The sequence below is a fragment of the Trichomycterus rosablanca genome, chromosome 5 (genome assembly GCF_030014385.1).
Source record: "Trichomycterus rosablanca isolate fTriRos1 chromosome 5, fTriRos1.hap1, whole genome shotgun sequence".
NCBI lineage: Eukaryota > Metazoa > Chordata > Actinopteri > Siluriformes > Trichomycteridae > Trichomycterus > Trichomycterus rosablanca.
The window spans coordinates 44996143-45015424 of record NC_085992.1 but is presented as its reverse complement, the minus strand read 5'-3'; the positions used below and the strand labels follow the sequence as shown (position 1 = coordinate 45015424).

Here is a 19282-nt window from a genome sequence, read left to right as displayed (position 1 = left end):
CACCTCCTTGTTTCTACACTCACTGTCCATTTTATCAGCTCCACTTACCATATAGAAGCATTTTGTAGTTCTACAATTACTGACTGTAGTCCATCTGTTACTCTGCATACTTTGTTAGCCCCCTTTTATGCTGTTCTTCAATGGTCACCACAGAGCAGGTATTATTTAGGTGGTGGATAATTCTCAGCACTGCAGTGACACTGACATGGTGGTGGTGTGTTAGTGTGTGTTGTGCTGGTATAAGTGGATCAGACACAGCAGCGCTGCTGGAGTTTTTAAATACCGTGTCCATGCACTGTCCAATCTATTAGACACTCCTACCTAGTTGGTCCACCTTGTAGATGTAAAGTCAGAGACGATCGCTCATCTATTGCTGCTGTTTGAGTTGGTCATCTTCTAGACCTTCATCAGTGGTCACAGGACGCTGCCCACGGGGCGCTGTTGGCTTGATATTTTTGGTTGGTGGACTATTCTCAGTCCAGCAGTGACAGTGAGGTGTTTAAAAACTCCATCAGCGCTGCTGTGTCTGATCCACTCATACCAGCACAACACACACTAACACACCACCACCATGTCAGTGTCACTGCAGTGCTGAGAATGATCCACCACCCAAATAATACCTGCTCTGTGGTGGTCCTGGGAGAGTCCTGACCATTAAAGAACAGCATGAAACGGGGCTAACAAAGCATGCAGAAAAACAGACGGACTACAGTCAGTAATTGTAGACATACAAAGTGCTTCTGCATGTAAGTGGAGCTGATAAAATGGACAGTGAGTGTAGAAACAAGGAGGTGGTTTTAATGTTATGGCTGATCAGTGTATATTATGGTGGTTAGAGGCCATATGGGAATTTAGCAGACACATTGTGGGCATGCAAAAATAAATTTTATTTATTACTTACTTATTTACTTAAATAATTACAGTTGTTTAAAAGTTTTATTCATCAACACTTAGTTTGCAGCCAACAATGAACGTATTTAAGGTAATAATACTGATGCTACTTTGCATAGAGAGCAGATTCACTGTCACACATTTAAGGCATGTATTAAAAACAGTGGAATACATAAAAAGGTGAAGTTACACTGGGGAATTAAGTATGTCTAAATTGGAAGAAAATGCAAACAAAAAGAAAACAAAAAAATCCAATAAAACCAGGTTTCATGCCAAAACTGATACTGGTATCAGATCAGTGCATCCTTTAGTCTATTAAACAACTATATTCATATATCTGTAACACAGGTGCTTGATCCCAGGGTTCATATTTTAAGAGGTGCTATCAGTCGGTCAGATATCTACACAGACATTATTGGCTATGTCAGAGGTGGGGGTGGCCGACCAGCCTAGCCATTGGGAGGTGCACTTATTAGTGAGGACTCAGTGCAGGTCACCAGCCCAGATGAGCTAAGTAGGGTTGCATCATGAAGGGCATCTGGACTAAAACTGCCACATCAGCTGAACCTAGCACGAAAATTTGCTGTGGCGAGCCCTAAATATGGGCGCAACCAACAGAGGTAAGTTAATTTTTCTCCTGCATGAGGCACTAATAACATCTTCCTTTCTAAGCTTTGTTTATGGTAACAGGCCTGTCTTCATCTGCTGTGATCTCCTCCTCCTCTCTGTGGGCCTGGATGGAGATGCTGCTCTTATGGAACTGGACGCTGAGCCTGACCCAGTCACCTTCGTTCACCTCCAGAGGGCGCTGCAGGATGACGGCCGCCTGCTTCCAGTGAGAGTCCGGCCTGTACGTACTCACAGACACGTCCGAGTCCAGATAGATGAGGTACCAGAAGGGAACAGCCGTCACTCTACCAGAAGTTCTCACTCGTATCTGAATTACAAAGAGAAACAATTTATCAGCCAAACATACCGAGTAAACAGACGGTCTAAACTAGGAGTGTCAGAGGAACATACACTGTATGGCCGAAAGTATGTGGAAACCCTATGAACTTGTTGTACACCCTATTACAACACCATGAGCATTGAATTAGAGTTGCCTAACCCTGTGGTATATAATGTGCAAGGCCCTACCTAATTCACAGCACAGTCAAACACTACACTGCAGTGAATATAGCCTATTGAGTTTTTCTAAATTTCTGTGGTGCTACCAGCCTGGATGGGCACTTAACAGAGACAACTAACCATGTCTAAGCTTTCTGCTGCTGTCTGGTTAAGACGGTGGGGCAGATGGAGGAAGAACCTGGTATGCTTCTCTGGATGGTGTGAAGTACAGCCAGCGACCTCGCTCGTATTGGAGGGGGTCGGGCACTAGTGGTGCAAGCAGCAGGGAATTGGAAATGACTAAATTGTAATAAAAGATATATACACTTTTGATCCATCATTGTGGGTTTTAGGTGTTTTGTATCGTGTCGGATTTAAAGGGAAGAAGGATTTATTGGTATTAGGAATTTGGTAGTGTATCAAAAAAAATGAGGACAGGACTACATTAAAGCAATAGTTCACAGTCAATTTTGAAGAAAACCTCTAGATATCAGGTTGCAGGCCGTACCCGAACTTCTCTGCTGCTGCAGTTGGCGCTGCCGTTCATGAGGTCGAGGATGAAGAGCTCCGCTGGATCACTGAGGTGTGTGCACTCCAGTGTGGACAAATCCAAAAACACATGAACAGGTACCTAAAGAAGGGGCGATACAGTAGAATGACAGCTAATTTATTATGTATTTATTTATTAGGATTTTAACGTCATGTTTTACACACTTTGGTTACATTCATAACAGGACAGGTAGTTACTGGTTACACAAGATTCATCAGGTCAAGTCTTTAATGTCAAACACAGTCATGGACAATTTTGTATCTCCAATTAACCTGACTGCATGTCTTTGGACACACAAAGACAGGGAGAACATGCAAACTCCACACAGAAAGGACTTGGACCGCTCCACCGAGCCATTGTGCCACCCGAATGAATACAGAGAGAAAAGTTCACATGATAAACAGAAACAGCAGGTGAGTGTGATGCGCACCGTGAATTGGTTGATGAAGGGGGCGATGTTGAAGCCCAGTGTGGGCTCTGTTCCCTGCACCGCGCTCTCCTGAAGCAGCGTGTCCGATTCCACCAGCATGCCATTAATCACAATGCGCTCTGGGAAAATGCGTCCACCTTCCTCCAGGAGACACCTGGGAAAAAAGCAGAATCATACAAGGTTTAATACAGAGCACGGTTCAGTGAAATGCACATGAAGACAGAAAACTGCAACCTGTGAAATCCACTTTTTTAAGCAAATATATGCTTATTCTGAAACATGTTCCAAATAGTTATGACAGTATTTTTTTTTTTTTTATGTACAGATAATGCAGTCATGTATGGGTATTAAGACAGGCCCAGTCCTTTATAAGTGAAGATGGGACAAGGCTCAACACTTTGCCAAAGAAAAATCATAAGCCAATAATCCAGCAGTTAAAAAAGAATGTTTGTAAGAAAGCAGTTTTAGTTGTTACAATAGACAGTGCATAACATCATCAAAAGATTAAAAAAGTTTTATATTATATAATTATATTATAAGTGAAATTAATACTGAATTTGAGGTTGAGGTACCGACACAAGCGGCAAATGACCTGCAAAGCTGACACGTATGTGTCAGTGTTAAATAAAGGTGCCGGTTAAGTAAAACACAAAACTGCAACTAAAGGAGAGAAAGTTTGTCAGTAAAAAGCCAGGTAACATAAAAGATGTTGTTACTGCTGCAGAGGGAGTTTTTGCATTTCACACCACAAAGCATCACAACAACTACAAATTAATAGACTGCACGTCTGCCTTGTTAAAAAGTCTTTCTCTGATTCTTAAACAGCGTAAACATTTTCAAATGCGCGTAATAAGAGAGGTTATTATCAACGCTGTGATAGCGCCTCATTCTGTCAAAATAGCTCTGCTGATTAACTGTTTTATTTGTTGTTATTATTAGGGCTGTCAAACGATTAAAAAATTTTATCGCGATTAATCTCAGAATTTCATATAGTTAATCGCGATTAATCGCATTAAATAAAATCTGTGTAAATGTTATAGAAAACAAGGTTTTTTAAGTGAAATGTGAAAAGTGGACGTTTCTACACGAAGTGAGTGTGTTTTGACCCTTTTGGGGCTTCCATAGTTCATGGACTAGCGTGCTTGACTCCGGTATTCAGTGCCGTAACAGATTAAGTTAATGAAGTGTTTTGCTCCCGACAACTTGTGAATATACCGTGTATTTATTTCTTTATTATGCAAGCATCCCTACGACGCTCAGTTATATTATTTTAACAAACCGCAAATGAACAACGGTGGCAAGTCCGACATTAAAACGTTGGTTCTACCAGTCAAGTCTCAACATGAACTAGAATTTGCGTTAACGGCACTATTTTTTTTAATCGCGTTAAATTGAGATTGCGTTAATGCGTTATTATCGTGTTAACTTCGACAGCCCTAGTTATTATTGGTTATGGCAAAAAACCGAATTGAAAGTAATAAGATTATCTGACCATAAATGCATTTGTTTGTTGTCTTTTTAAAAAGTTGCTGTTTATTAATTATAGTACAATAACGTAGTTGCATGGTTATTTATGCATTTGTCAAATATTTAAATCCCTACACCATACACATTGCCATGGTGCCACTAATTACATGAAATTACTTTTACAATCCCCCCCCAAACAAACCTTCCACCCAGTACAGGTGTCCATCTGGCCCATGCTGCCATCCTGCCAAGTGTCACAATGGAACAATGTCAGGAAAACAGCACGACACTGATCTTATTCGAGTGGTTGATCTTACTCTCAGCATTAAGCTGGGCAGCTTTACCTCGCCAGGGTGGCCTTCTCCATCACGTTCTGCCTGATCAGGCCGCAGATCTCGACGCAGTCCAGCATGATTGCGCTCCACAGCTTGTCCGAGTCTGGCCTCTGCAGCAGTGCCGAGTCGTCCTCTACAACACCGAGCCAGAACTCCAGCGCCTCCTTCTGCACTCTGTTCTCCCGAGTCAGGAGGCGCAAGAGAGCCTGGTGCTGCTGCTTCTCCACCGAGCTGTAGGCCCGCACCGGCCCTAACTGCGCAGAGATCAGAGAGAGCACGGAGAAACCCTCCGATACATCCAGGACGTACAGCGGCCCTGAGGAGGAGGGGTTGTCTTTTGGTCCTTGAGACTTCTGGGTAGAACTAAGCGAGGACAGAAGTTTTGCCATCGCTGTCTGAAAACACTCATGGTAGGGGGTGTTATTGAGCAGAGCAATTTCAGAGCACTCTAGTGTGAATGGGCCATTCGGAGCGTCCTGGTGGGTCTGGAGGCCGGCCAAGGCACTGCACAGTTCCGTTTCAGGGTTGCTGTGAACCAAGGATGAGGTGTCTTCACTTTGGCTGCCGATGGACACTGTCTGACCATTTCTTACTCTACCAGTACAGGCGAGTCTCAGGTAGGCATCTTTGCAGGACACTTCCACCAGCAGTTCGTCATTGCACTTCACCCTACAGTCTGGATAGAAGAACAATTGTTATTGCACATCAGGGGTGTCTCTACTTCACAAATTTGGGTTCCTTCCTAATTTTAATGTGGGTTTTCTAAAATATATGACATATACACCGACAAGGCATAACATTATGACCACTGACAATTGAAGTGAATAACACTGATTATCTCCTCATCACGGCACCTGTTAGTGGGTGGGATATATTAGGCAGAAAGTGAACATTTTATCCTTAAAGTTGATGTGTTAGAAGCAGGAATAATGGGCGAGCGTGAGGATTTGCATGAGTTTGACAAAGGCCAAATTGTGATGGCTAGACGACTGGGTCAGAGCATCTCTAAAACTGCAGCTCTTGTGGGGTGTTCCCGGTCTGCAGTGGTCAGTATCTATCAAAAGTGGTCCAAGGAAGGAACAGTGGTAAACCAGCGACAGGGTCATGGGCGGCCATGGCTCATTGATGCACGTGGAGAGCGAAGGCTGGCCCGTGTGGTCCGATCCAACAGACAATCTACTGTAGCTCAAACTGCTGAAGAAGTTAATGCTGGTTCTGATAGAAAGGTGTCAGAATACACAGTGCATCTCAGTTTGTTGCGTATGGGGCTGCATAGCCGCAGACCAGTCAGTTAGGAAGGTGATCATAATGTTATGCTTCATCTGTGGACCTACAACCTGCTGGTGCAAAATTCCATCATGTCAGTTAACTTTGTGACATGAGCTTTTAATTACAACCATCCCATGTTGGCAGAGGAGAGCCACAGACTATCACCCAACCTTTCTGAAATGTGAAAAGTTGCCAGCAGATTCTTTACTTCAGACAGCAGTGGATTCTTACAGAGAGAGAAACCCTATCTGACCTCCATCAGAAACGACCAATTGTGTCTGTTAAGCATCTGGCCAGGCCGGTAGAAATGTTGAGATCTGGCTGCCCTGTTAACAGTGCAGCTCCCTAAACAATTCAGTTTCTAATCCCTGAACTCCAGAAACAGGTCTCGCCATGAATTGGAAGCTGCTGAAACACTGCATTCACTATCAACAGTCAAGCATGTTTTTATTGTCATGGGCTTAGAGACTGCTGCACAAAAGCATGCAGATGTGAAGCTTGCTTGACTACAGTCAGAGAAACCCATCTTCCAGCAACTTCTAATTCATGGCAGGCCTGTTTCTAGATTACCCACTGTATCTCACTGTATAGACACATTGTCTCATGGCCTAGGCTGCCATTTTTGGCTATTAATTAAAAAGGTTGTGGGTTTGGATCCTGGCTCTGCCATGCAGCCACTCCTGGGCTCTGAAGCAAGACCCTTACCCCTCTTGGCTTCAGAGTCTGTACAATGGCTGCCTCTGTGCTCTGACCACAGCTTTCAAACAAACTGGGATATGTGGAAAAAATATTTCATTGTACTGTACACGTGTACGTATATGTCTACACTATATTACCAAAAGTATTCACTCACCCATCCAAATCATTAAATTCAGGTGTTGCAATCACTTCCATGGCCACAGGTGTATGAAACCAAGCACCTAGGCATGCAGACTGCTTCTACAAACATTTGTGAAAGAATGGGTCGCGCTTAGGAGCTCAGTGAATTCCAGCGTGGTACCGTGATAGGATGCCACCTGTGCAACAAGTCCAGTCGTGAAATTTCCTCACTACTAAATATACCACAGTCAACTGTCAGTGGTATTATAACAAAGTGGAAGCGATTGAGAACGACAGCAACTCAGCCAAGAAGTGGTAAACCACGTAAAATGACAGAGAGGGTCAGCGGATGCTTAGGCGCATAGTGCAGAAGAGTTGAAGCTGTTATAGCTGCAAAGGGTGGGTCGACATCATATTAAACCCTATGGATTAAGAATGGGATGTCACTCAAGTGTATCTGAATGTGAAGGCACACAAGCAAATACTTTTGGCATTATAGTGTATATGACAAAGACATTCTATTCACATTCCAATCTATTCCGTTTGGGTTGTCTTTCCTTAAAATTGATTTGTACAGATGTTCCTAAGACATAAAAACCTAAGACTGTCCAGTTGTAGCCTAGCGGTTAAGGTACTGCAATAGTAATCCAAAGGTCACTGGTTTAAGCACCATCACTGCCAGGTTGCCACTGTTGGGCCCTTCAGAAAGGCCTTAAATACTTAATTGCTTAGACAGTATACTGCAAAAGGTCACTGGTTGAAGCACCACCACTGCCAGGTTGCCACTGTTGGGTCCTTGAGCAAGGCCCTTAATCCTAAATTGCTTAGACAATATTCGGTCATCATACTGTTAGTCGCTTTGGATAAAAGTGAAGAAAATATAAATGTAAAATGTAAATGCTGGTGGCTGAATCTAATGTTGTTTCCTTACAAATGTGGGCGTTTAACTTCACCTATCCATCAGACGTACCGAATGGAGCAGGGTAGACGGCCTGTTCCCAGCACGTGTCCTCGTCTGGGCCCGTTGAGATGCTGTTCTCCTGATCCAGGTGTAGCTGGAACCACACAGCCAAAGCATCCACCAGCCCATCCTGGATCACCTTCACCTGCAGTATGGACGTGTCCCTCAGGCACAGGCGTTCCAACTCCTGCAACACAAAACAATCTTCTAATCTAACAAACTTTGCATGGCTGAACATACATGAACAGCTGACCATGAACCTGCTGGGCATTTAATTGGACTTGAATGCATATAGGAGCGATTTCCGCATGTGCATCTCTGGTGGGCAAAAAGATGTGACCAAAGGCTTTACAGGCGCCGTAGGGGGTGTCTGCTAGCCTGTAGTCCTCCTCAACCACTGTGGGTGTCGTGCATGTATGGAGGTTGTGAGAGTAGTGGGGAACTGGAGATGACTAGATTGGATTATTAGAGTGAGTAGTGTGTGTGTGTGTGTTTATGTATGTGTGTGTGTACCTGTGGGTTATTGAAGTCTATATGCATGACTTTACAGGGCTGTGTGAGGGCAGTGAAACCTCCCGGAACTCGACTCAGTCTCTCAGTAGTGTACGGCTCGGCTGCTTCATCCACATCCGGCGAACTCCGTACAGGACTGTGGATCAGTCCGGCTGCAGCCAGGTTCAAACCTCCTACTGCACTCACACCCACCCTGCACCAACACACAATCACAAAATCACAAATGAAGGAGAACAAATTGGAAATCGAATTCACCCAGGTCAGGGTTGCAGTGGGCCTAATACCAGCCAGAGGGCCAGTCACCCAGACAGATGTGATTGGCCTTGTCTGAGGGGAGGATGATCAATCGAGTCCTAATTATTGCCTCAATTGTGGCCTCTGCTGGCTGGTCAACGCGCTTGCACGAAAAATGGGAAATATCACAGATACTGTAGTAGTGAGTGACTCTGTACACAGTGCTGCTCTGTGTGAGTCCGTCTCTGGCAGGTGAAAAGAAGCCGTCTTATAGGGGGCACATGATAATCTGACCAGATCTGCTTGTTTAGGGTGGGGGTGTGCAGGGGTGAGGGAAATTAAAATTAGGTAATTAAATACAACTTGATTGGGATGTACTGACTGGTGATATGGACCCACCGAGACCCTTACTAGAATTAAAAGGTTAGTAAAATAATGTAATAACTGTTATAAAGAGGTTATTTTTAAGTAGGTTAATTACATGATTAGAAATGAGCCTTGACCTCTCACCTGTGGTGTCGTCGGATCTCTGGGCACTGTACAGCCATCGCAAACACGGTGGCACCAGCAGGTATGACTCTGCCCGACTGTGATGGACTGGACTGTGGATCGTCAGTGTTCTGATGGGAGGTTATGCAAGTTTAATAATTAATTATTTGTGTTCATAGCTGGTTTGTTTCATGCAAAAGTTTTTGCCCCTTTTTGTTATTTTATGTGTCAAACTGAAGACTTCAGACTCGACTCGGACTCGTTTCAAATGACTCACTCGACTCATGACTCGCAAAAAAATTACCCGAGAACAACAAGAGTCGCTCTTGTCAGCATGTGTTAACATTAGTTACATGTGACAATTACATATAACTAATTATTATTATTATACATTTTCTGCTCTCTAATAACGCTCCGGCCGTCTTAAACCACAACGCACGCAATGTGTAAATGTTACAGCCAGCTTCCGGCGTAGTGATGAAGCGTCGCTCCCTACTGCCTACACAGTTTCAAGTTCACTTCATTTGAACATTTTCGTTACCTTTGGATTGGAATTTCATTTAAAATGGTGGAATACCCTACGTAGTGCACTTCACAGGAACAACTGGGGTGAATGGAACGCTCCTACAGAATTGGCGCTAATGGTTGAAAGAGCGTTTTCTGAACCAATCAGACCTTCTGATTTGAATTTTTAGTAAGAAATGCTGTTATCTGCATTTATTCAGTTTGGGTCACACAGATGATGTGTTAATGAAACGCTTGATTGGCTTTCTAACGAGTTCGTGTTTTACTTCACAACTGGGAAAAGTTTGGAGGTTTTTAATTATAAGCACATTTACAAAATAACGGATGATATTCCTTATGGGACACACGGTTATAAATTTAATAGCATCTGGAAGAACATAAGCTAAGGTAAGCAGTGGTTATGATTTTTTTTGCTGTGTTTTGGATTTTGGCCGCTGATTGTGCCATGATTTATCGAACGCTGTTTTGCATTGAAAACAAAAACGTATCAGTTTAAGCTTTTAACTGGAACCTTCTTGTTATGGAAATTACATTCATTTGCACAATGACTAGGAAAGTAAAGGCACTAAGTAAAACGGCAAAATACAGTCGCTAATCTGTTGTTTTTTTTATCTGAACTTAAATATTATTTGTTTATTTCTACGCTACATTTCCAATATATGTTTTGTATATATTATATTGACTCGTAATCTGACTTGGACTCGTATTTTGTGACTTGTGAACATCTCTGCACCATGGTTATATTCACGGCAGACATAATTCTCACGTCAGTCTGTCATAATTGCTATCCTGTCCGAAGTGTGTTACTGCAATGGGCCCAGTGATTCCTGGGAAACCAGACCTGAGTTTACCCTGACCAGAATAGTTTCTTTCTACTGATCCTCAGTCAGTTCCCTTACTCCATAAGTCAGATTGAGGCCTATTCAGTGTTTGTAGAATCTTAGCCAAGGACCAATTAAGGGTGATATGGGCGTTAAATACCTTTAAAATGTGTTTTACTTTAGTGTAATATTGTTTTTTGTATGTATATTCATGTTCCTGCTGTTTCTTCGAACTGATGTAAAGATTCACTTACAGGTGGGGGTAGGAGCAGGTGCTTCCAGGCATGAATCAAACTCTCAATGATTCCCTCTCCCAGCAGTCCGGCGTCCACAGTTTCTGTCACGACCAGAGATACCCTAAAAAAAAAAACTCTACATTCAATTATCAAAACATTATCAAGCTCTAAAAAGCAAGTAAGCATGTTTGTCAGTGACCATTTGCTAGAATCGTTTTTATTGAAGCATATGGTCAGAAGACTTTTAGCGAGTGAAATTAATCTACAAATCAGTAGCTTGTTAAAGTTCATAACTGTGCAGTCATTGTTCAATTATTATAAATACACTGATCAGCCATAACATTAAAACCACCTCCTTGTGTCTACACTCACTGTTCATTTTATCAGCTTCACTTACCATATAGAAGCACTTTGTATTTCTAATTACTGACTGTAGTCCATCTGTTTCTCTACATACCTTTTTAGCCTGCTTTCACCCTGTTCTTCAATGGTCAGGACCCCCACAGGACCACCACAGAGTAGGTATTATTTAGGTGGTGGATCATTCTCAGCACTGCAGTGACACTGACATGGTGGTGGTATGTTAGCGTGTGTTGTGCTGGTATGAGTGGATCAGACACAGCAGTGCTGCTGGAGTTGTTAAATACTGTGTCCACTCACTGTCCACTCTATTAGACACTCCTACCTAGTTGGTTCACCTTGTAGATTTAAAGTCAGAGACGATCGCTCATCTATTGCTGCTGTTTGAGTTGGTCATCTTCTAGACCTTCATCAGTGGTCACAGGACGCTGCCCACGGGGCGCTGTTGGCTGGATGTTTTTGGTTGGTGGACTATTCTCAGTCCAGCAGTGACAGTGAGGTGTTTAAAAACTCCATCAGCGCTGCTGTCTTTTATCCACTCATACCAGCACAACACACACTAACACACCACCACCACCATGTCAGTGTCACTGCAGTGCTGAGAATGATCCATCACCTAAATAATACCTGCACTGTGTTGGTCCTGTGGGGGTCCTGACCATTGAAGAACAGGGTGAAAGCAGGTTAAAAAAGTATGTAGAGCAACAGATGGACTACATTCAGTAATTGTAGAACTACAAAGTGCTTCTACATGGTAAGTGGAGCTGATAAAATGGACAGTGAGTGTAGAAACAAGGAGGTGGTTTTAATGTTATGGCTGATCGGTGTATAAACAAATGCAATACTTTGAAATTCTATAATGCATTTAATGTTTTTTACAAATGTAACATTTGACTGAAATTGTTCTGCTGATTATATGTTTTTTCTTATGAAAATAAAATGCTGAATTGGGCGGCTTGGTGGGTAGCACTGTCGCCTCACAGCAAGAAGGTCCTGGGTTTGATTCCCGTGTGGAGCAGTCCGGTTCCATTCTGTGTGGAGTTTGTATGTTCTCTCAGTGTCTGTGTAGGTTTCCTCCTGGAGCTCTGCTTTCCTCTCACAGCCGTGTAAATGAGGTTAATTGGAGATACAAAATTGTCCATGACTGTGTTTGATATTAAAGACTTGAACTGATGAATCTTGTGTAACCAGTAACTACCTGTCCTGTTATGAATGTAACCAAAGTGTGTAAAGCATGACGGTAAAATCCTAATAAATAAATAAAATGCTACATATTCCACAAAGAGCATCACCTGCTGGGAATATCTTTAGGAATTTGCATCTCCATTGATTTCATGTGAAGGATCTTGATGCTATCCGCCATGCTGTTGGCTGAGACCACCTCACATGCCAGTTCGTACATGGTCTTAGAGAGCTCGCAGGCGTAGACCTCACTCGCCCCGGCCTTTTTCGCACACATCCTGCGGAATTCAAAATATACAAAAAATAATAATACACCAAAATCAATATGCATGCGTTATAAATTAAGTCATCTAAGGAGGAAAGGGTTTGATTGTGCATACACAAAGTCACTCTTTCATAAAATGATGATTAAAATTTTAAATCAGACAATTAAAAAGAATGAGTGAATTTAGGAGAATTGCATGCTGGCTTTTCTGTAAGCTCTGTGTATCTCAACACAAATACTTCACATCTTTGCATAAATACATTGTGTAATTAGATTAATTAGCCTCTTTGGTTGGTAATTTTTGGCAAATGTGAGACGAGCCTTCAGATTCTGCGTGATCAGCAATGTTAATAAACTTGCAACTCGATCTTTTCAGAATACTGTAAAAGCTTATCATCTTATCTGAGGTGAATGAGGATTCCTTATCTTTAGATGTCCATCTTAGAAAAGATTTACCACACTTTTTTCTTACTGTTGTTCACTCGAGTGTTTTAAATTTCCAAAACTGATGCATTTAGTAACTTTTTTCTGATCTCTTTCTGACATTCTTGTTTTGCTTGATAAACATTTTAACCTACTTTGCATTGCTGGGAAGGTTTAATTTATAGTTATTATTGTATAGATTCAGTAGGGCTGTGAGTGCTCAAACCAATTGTGTCTAGTTTAATTAAAACCAGTTATCAATCAAATCTGGTTTAGTGCTGGAGTACCTAATGCCAAGTTCACACTACACGACTTTCGGGGTCGCCAGGTCGCTGTACAGTTAACACTACACAACTGGATCTCTTGCACTCGGGAGTCTTTTAAGTCGTTGTGGTTTTCACACTACACCATCCATCACCAGGATGACTCAGTTTGGTCCCCCAAACTACGTTTTGTCACGAAAACAAACACGAGAAGTGACGAGGGGTTTAATGATACCGTGTCCAAAAATTCACGTCAACAAGTAGCGAGCGATCAAAGCTGTTTGTGCGCTAATGTGCAGCGTATAATAAAAGAGGAAAAATAAATGAATCTGAGTGGATTTGGCAACACGGCCAGCAGGGATTGTCTGCTCTGTAGCCAGTCAGCCGACTGATCCAGATATCTAGCATGCTAGATATTTTTCTTCTGTCGCTAAGCGCTCGGCGAGCCGCTGGGATCGAGTTGTTGACAGTTCACACATTGCAATCGAGAGCCGAGTTTTGATCTCCGAGCGAACGCCGAGTTGCTCCTGAGCTGGCAAATCTAGCGGCAACCATGACCATTGCGAAAGATGTGAGAATGACATAATGTAAATCTCACCCAAGGATGCCCGTTCCGGTTCCGATATCCAGAACTGTGCTGCATCCTTCCTGTACCGCCCGCTGTATAGCAAGCTGGTACTTACGGTTTCTTCTGTGGTCGTTAAGCATTAAAAAATGCCAGCGCTCCACCAACCAGTTGGCCACACGATAGAAGTTCTCCTTAGCCTCTGGGAAATCCGGCCTCAGTTTAAGAGCTTTGTAGAAATGGGCTGCAGCCTCGTCCCTAAAACCCATCCTGAAAAATAAAAACAACAACCATAAACTTACACTGAACATCAGCACGGAAATGAGGATCTGATTTGCTGGAAAAATCTAGGAGGGAGAGTAAACGGTACCTGAAGAGATGCTCTCCCATGCTGTTGATGATCACCTCGTCAGTGGGAAACAACTCCAGAGCTTGTTCATAGCTGTCAAAAAGATCCTGAATGCGGCCGAGAGAGTCCAGCTCGTCAGCCCACTTGAATAGAGTGAACCGGAAAGAATCCTGTTCAACCAAGAAAATATATATTCAACACTTCAGTTTTACTTGAGCAGAAAACTACTGGTTTATAATGCTGAATAAATATAGTCAAGTCAAATTTATTTATTTCGCGCTTTTTACAATGGATATTGACTCCCTTAAAATACAGGAACGGGCAGTTTCAAGTCAAGTCAAATTTATTTATATAGCACTTTTTACAATGGACATTGTCTCAAAGCAACTTTACAAAATCCAGGACCAACAGACCAAAAACTCCTGTTGAGCAAGTCTAAGGCAAAACTCCCTTAAAATTACAGGAAGAAACCTTGAGAAGAACCAGACTCAGCAGGGACCCATCCTTCTTGGGTGAACTGTAGGATACTTTAAATAAATAGAATTTACACACATATAAACACAAAATTAAATTGAACTGAAAGTTATAACTACCAAAAAATAATTGGAGTTCTTCATTGTTCAGTCCAGTCTGTGATAAAGTCCGTAGTGAGTTCTGGAAACTTTCTGTGCAAAACACACCAAGTACCCATCTCATCTAGCAGGAGCAGCATTGTTGGCACTGCAGTCTCGACTTGCAGTCTATAAATATACCTTATATGGCCAAAAGTATGTGGACACCTCTTCTAATTATCAAGTCGATGTGTTTCAGCCACACTCACTGCTAACATACTACATACTAGGGCAAGCCATAGCCTAGTGGTTAAGGTACTGGACTAGTAATCAGAAGGTCACTGGTTCAAGCCCCACTACTGCCAGGTTGCTGCTGTCGGGCCCTTGAGCAAGGCCCTTAACCCTCAATTGCTCAGACTGTATACTGTAACTGTAATGTAAGTCGCTTTAGATAAAGGCGTCTGCTAAATGCCGAAAATGTAAATGTAACGTAGTAAATCAGGTAGATATTGGATGGCGTAGAGTGGCAGGAGTCATTTGTGTTAAAGGGGATAGAGGGTTTTCTGAGTGAAAGGGAAAATTTACAGGACAGCAGTGAGGCCTGTTGTGTTGTTCGGTTTGGAGGTGGTGGCACAGACAAAGAAACAGGAGAGGGAGCAGGAGGTGGCAGATATAAAGATGCTTGCCATTTTGATTGTGAGTGACGAGGATGGACAAGATTAAGAACGAGTTTAATGTTTTGGAGCGAGGGTCACAATTGAGATGGTTTGGGCATGTGCAGAAGAAGGATGAGAGTTTAATAGGTAGAAGGGTGCTTAATATGAGAGAAAGGCCAAAGAGGAGGGTGCGGTGAGGAAGGACAGGCAGGTGATTGGGTGACAGAGGAGAAAGTTCAGGACAGAACAAAATGGAGATGACCCATAACATGAGCAGCCAAAAGAAGCCCTTTTCCTGTTCCTGCAGAAATGTACCTAAAAATATGGCTTGACCAGTTTGTTATTGATGAACTCCAGTAGCCTGCACAGAGCCCCGACCTTAAATGTGGCAAATATATTGGAAATCAGGAGTGGGCAAATACTGTTGACAGCAGATACAGTGACAGCAGATACAATGATGCAAACTTCATACTACAGTCTTACTTTTGCCAGATCCTTCAGGACGGGGGCCAGGTTTAGAGCCAGGAGGTAGTGGACAAAAGCAGTGCCATAGTCCTGATTGAACAGACATTGCTGGGCGCTCTCCAGAGAACTGGAAACCAGTTCATTTCTAGCAGGCTCCTCTCTGGGACCTCTTCGTCTGCGCCTCCGTTTTGGCCTTGTTGCTCCAGGGGTGCTGCTGTTGGGCATCTTGGAGAAATTGCACAACCTGTTCACAAGTTGGTTCACAAGTTAAGGTGGAAAAATTGGTTTATTTTTACAGTCAACTATTTAATAAACTACACTAATCAATACTTCAAAAGCATGCAGAAGGTAACACTAACAACCGACTCTTATAAATCACTGCACAAGTAAAACTGAACAAAAACACTGAACTCTGGACTCCTTTTAAACATGGCCAATGCTTCATTTTACTCTGACCCTATTTATATTTATATTTATTATGACTGCACTATTGATTTTAGAGCATGCAGTTTATTCTGTGCAATATCTTAAGCCACTCAGGGCATGTGCAATACTACTACTACTAATCTACTGTACTGTAGTTTAGTCTTTATTCTTTATATTTAAGATTCCTATACATACACGTGTGTGTGTGTTGTGCATTTGTATATAGTTTTTTCGCTTCTATTCTTACTTATTGTGTGTGTAAGCACCGTTGGATTGCTACTCAATTTCGTTGTACACTGTGCAATGACAGTAAAGGCATCTTATCTTAAGGTGGATCATCTGCTCTTATTTCCCCTCAAATGCGAAGTAGTGACTGAATGTGTAACTGTGTGTGTTGCATAATGGTTTGGCGGCCTGAAAATAAAGTGAAGTGGTAGAGTGGGTGGTGCACAGCAACATGAGACTTGAGAAACTGGGTTCGATCCAAGCACTGTCTGTAAGGAGTTTTGCATGTTCGCCCTGTGTCTGTGTAGTCCAGTAGCCTCCCACAGGCAAAAAAATGCAAAAGGTGAATCAACTTAAATCTGTGTGTGTGTGTGTGTGTGTGTGTGTGTGTGTGTGTGTGTGTGTGTGTGTGTGTGTGTGTGTGTGTGTGTGAGACAGGGTGGCGCCGGACCCACAGCGACTATATATGGGTGATTCTTCAATTGCAGGCTCTTTTGACCATCTTATCTTTTGAAAAATAAAATTAGGAATAATTTAGTTTTAATCATGTCAAGATAATGCTAGAGCAAAGACTTCATGATGGCTACAATTGAGCTTATATAGAATTTTAATATTTCATATTTATTTGCAAAGTGGCATAGCAAAATGTCATTATGTGTTGGTAATGACGTGTTGCGGTAATGACAATTTTTACTTTTTTTAAGAAAAAAACTAGACAGGCCATGGATTTGCTAAAGCTAGTCAACAGCTAGTACAAGATGCACTTTAAATACACATAAATAATGTGTACATTTCTTTTTTTTTTGGTAAAGTACTGCCATACTGATGTAAATGGTAATGACGCTGAATAAATATACCCTATGATCAGGAGGAATACATGATTAAATTACTCACATTTCCAGACATTAAAATGTTAATCTTCTCTCATGGCTGGCATGTGCTTCCTTGCAAGTCTTTGTTTCCATGGTTACAACATAAACAAGTGTTACCTTCAAATGATTCCCTACAGAAACCATACACTGTTGCGGTAATGGCGATAATGCTGGGGACAGTAATATATTGCTAAAAAATATGCATAGGTTGTACAAATATGAAAAAAAAGTACATTTTGTTTCTTTTTAAGTTATTATAAAACTCATATTGTGATTTTTATAATGAATTGATCACTTTTTAGCATTTTATTAGAGCAGAGAAGTTTTAAAGTCTGGGTTGGGGACAAGGCCAAAGTAGCAAAATATTGATGTGTAAATCATCATAAAAAATGAAAATTATAATTATTTTGGTATGTAATTTTTTTTAGTGATGCAATGAATGATCTTTTTAATACCTAAAATATTTGTTTTGTAATAAAGTATTTTTAACACAAATTTATAACTTAGGGACGTAAAAGTTCCCCCAATTGAAGAATCACCCATAAATGAATGAAAGATTCCGATACCATTAATGGTGCATCACTTTGTGTTGATATAAAATACAACATACCCGACTTCACTGTTTCAGCCTGTTCACGAAATCATCTGTAATCACACAAACTTTCACCCAGTCAAATTATCAAACAAAATAAAATGATTAAATTCGTTTTATTAGCAATTTATTACTGAGTTCAAGTCTCCATGCAGCAGTACTGACTACCCGCCATGTAAACATTGCCTTGCCAACAGAATCCACCGGCTGTGTTCCAAATAGCGTCATGGTCCCTACTCCCTATATTCTACAAACTATAATAGAAAACTTTTACATTCATTCAGTTAACTTCACGAATTAGTTTAAATTGTGTGATTCCATGAACGTGCCTCATGTTTAATTTTATGCTTTTAAGTATAATTTTTAAAAAATGGCTAATCTCCCTAACTAGTGCACTACATTCTGAATAAGTATTATTTTGGACGTCACATATAAAAAAGTAAAGTCCCGAAAATAAATCGGTTGCCAGAATTTTCAAAATAAAAGTTATACGCCTGAGCTTAATTAAATATATCAATTTCTTTCAATTCAACACGTTCATTCATTTATTCATTCACCACCGATCTTGGTTAGGGTCGCGGTTGGGCCTATTAAATGGGCAAACGGCAGGAAACACCTTGGACACCCGTTTTTTAATATTGGGTCCCTTATCTGCTGTTAATGTATTGTTTTGTGAGTGAAATACTGTAATTTGTGAGTGTGTGTTGCATGAATAATGAATGAATTAATTAATGAATGAACATTAGTTGGTGACAAATTGGCATCCTGTTCAAAATATGAATCTTGTGTAACCAGTAATTACTTGTCCTGTCATGAATGTAACCAAAGTGTAAAACATGACATTAAAATCCTAATAAAATAAAACAAATACATTTGTTGGAGTCGACTCTTTAGAATCGACTCGCGTCTGTCTCGTCTGGTAGTCTGATTCAGAATTGGAGATACTAAATTGTCCATGACTGTGTTTGACATTAAACTTGAACTGATGAATTTTGTGTAACCAGTAACTACCTGTCCTGTCATGAATGTAACGATAGCGTGTAAAACATGACATTAATTCCTAATAAAACAAAGTAAATAAATTTGTTGGAGTCGACTCTTTAGAATCGGTTCGCGTATGTCTCGTCTGGCAGTGTGAATCAGAATCGGAGTCGGAGTCGACTCCTTGCTGTGTGGAATTGGACTCGCGTCTGTCTCGTCTGGTAGTCTGAATCAGAACTGGAGATACTAAATTGTCCATGACTGTGTTTGACATTAAACTTAAACTGATGAATTTTGTGTAACCAATCTTGTGTAACCAGTAATTACCTGTCCTGTCATGAATGTAACCAAAGAATGTAAAACATGACTTTAAAATTCTAATTAAACAAAATAAATACATTTGTTGGAGTCGACTCTTTAGAATCGACTCACGTCGGTCCCGTCTGGCAGTCTGAATCAG

At 41.4% G+C, this 19282-nt stretch overlaps 1 protein-coding gene across 2 annotated transcripts; it reads right to left on the bottom strand.

Moving 5' to 3' along the window:
- Window positions 1–805: 805 nt before the first annotated feature.
- Window positions 806–17993, bottom strand: prmt9 (protein arginine methyltransferase 9). Of its 2 annotated transcripts, XM_062996222.1 has the most exons (14): window positions 17976–17993; window positions 17860–17894; window positions 15745–15970; window positions 14076–14224; window positions 13739–13975; window positions 12300–12467; window positions 10666–10768; window positions 9087–9196; window positions 8343–8535; window positions 7839–8016; window positions 4790–5456; window positions 2979–3132; window positions 2507–2629; window positions 806–1828 (listed from the first exon to the last, which is right to left on the bottom strand). In XM_062996222.1, the coding sequence occupies exons 3-14, from the start codon at window positions 15949–15951 to the stop codon at window positions 1559–1561; spliced, it is 2559 nt and encodes an 852-aa protein (XP_062852292.1). In that variant the 5' UTR covers window positions 15952–15970; window positions 17860–17894; window positions 17976–17993; the 3' UTR covers window positions 806–1558. The 2 variants fall into 2 exon arrangements, with proteins under 2 accessions (XP_062852292.1, XP_062852291.1); XM_062996221.1 differs by having other exon boundaries at window positions 17860–17988.
- Window positions 17994–19282: the final 1289 nt, after the last annotated feature.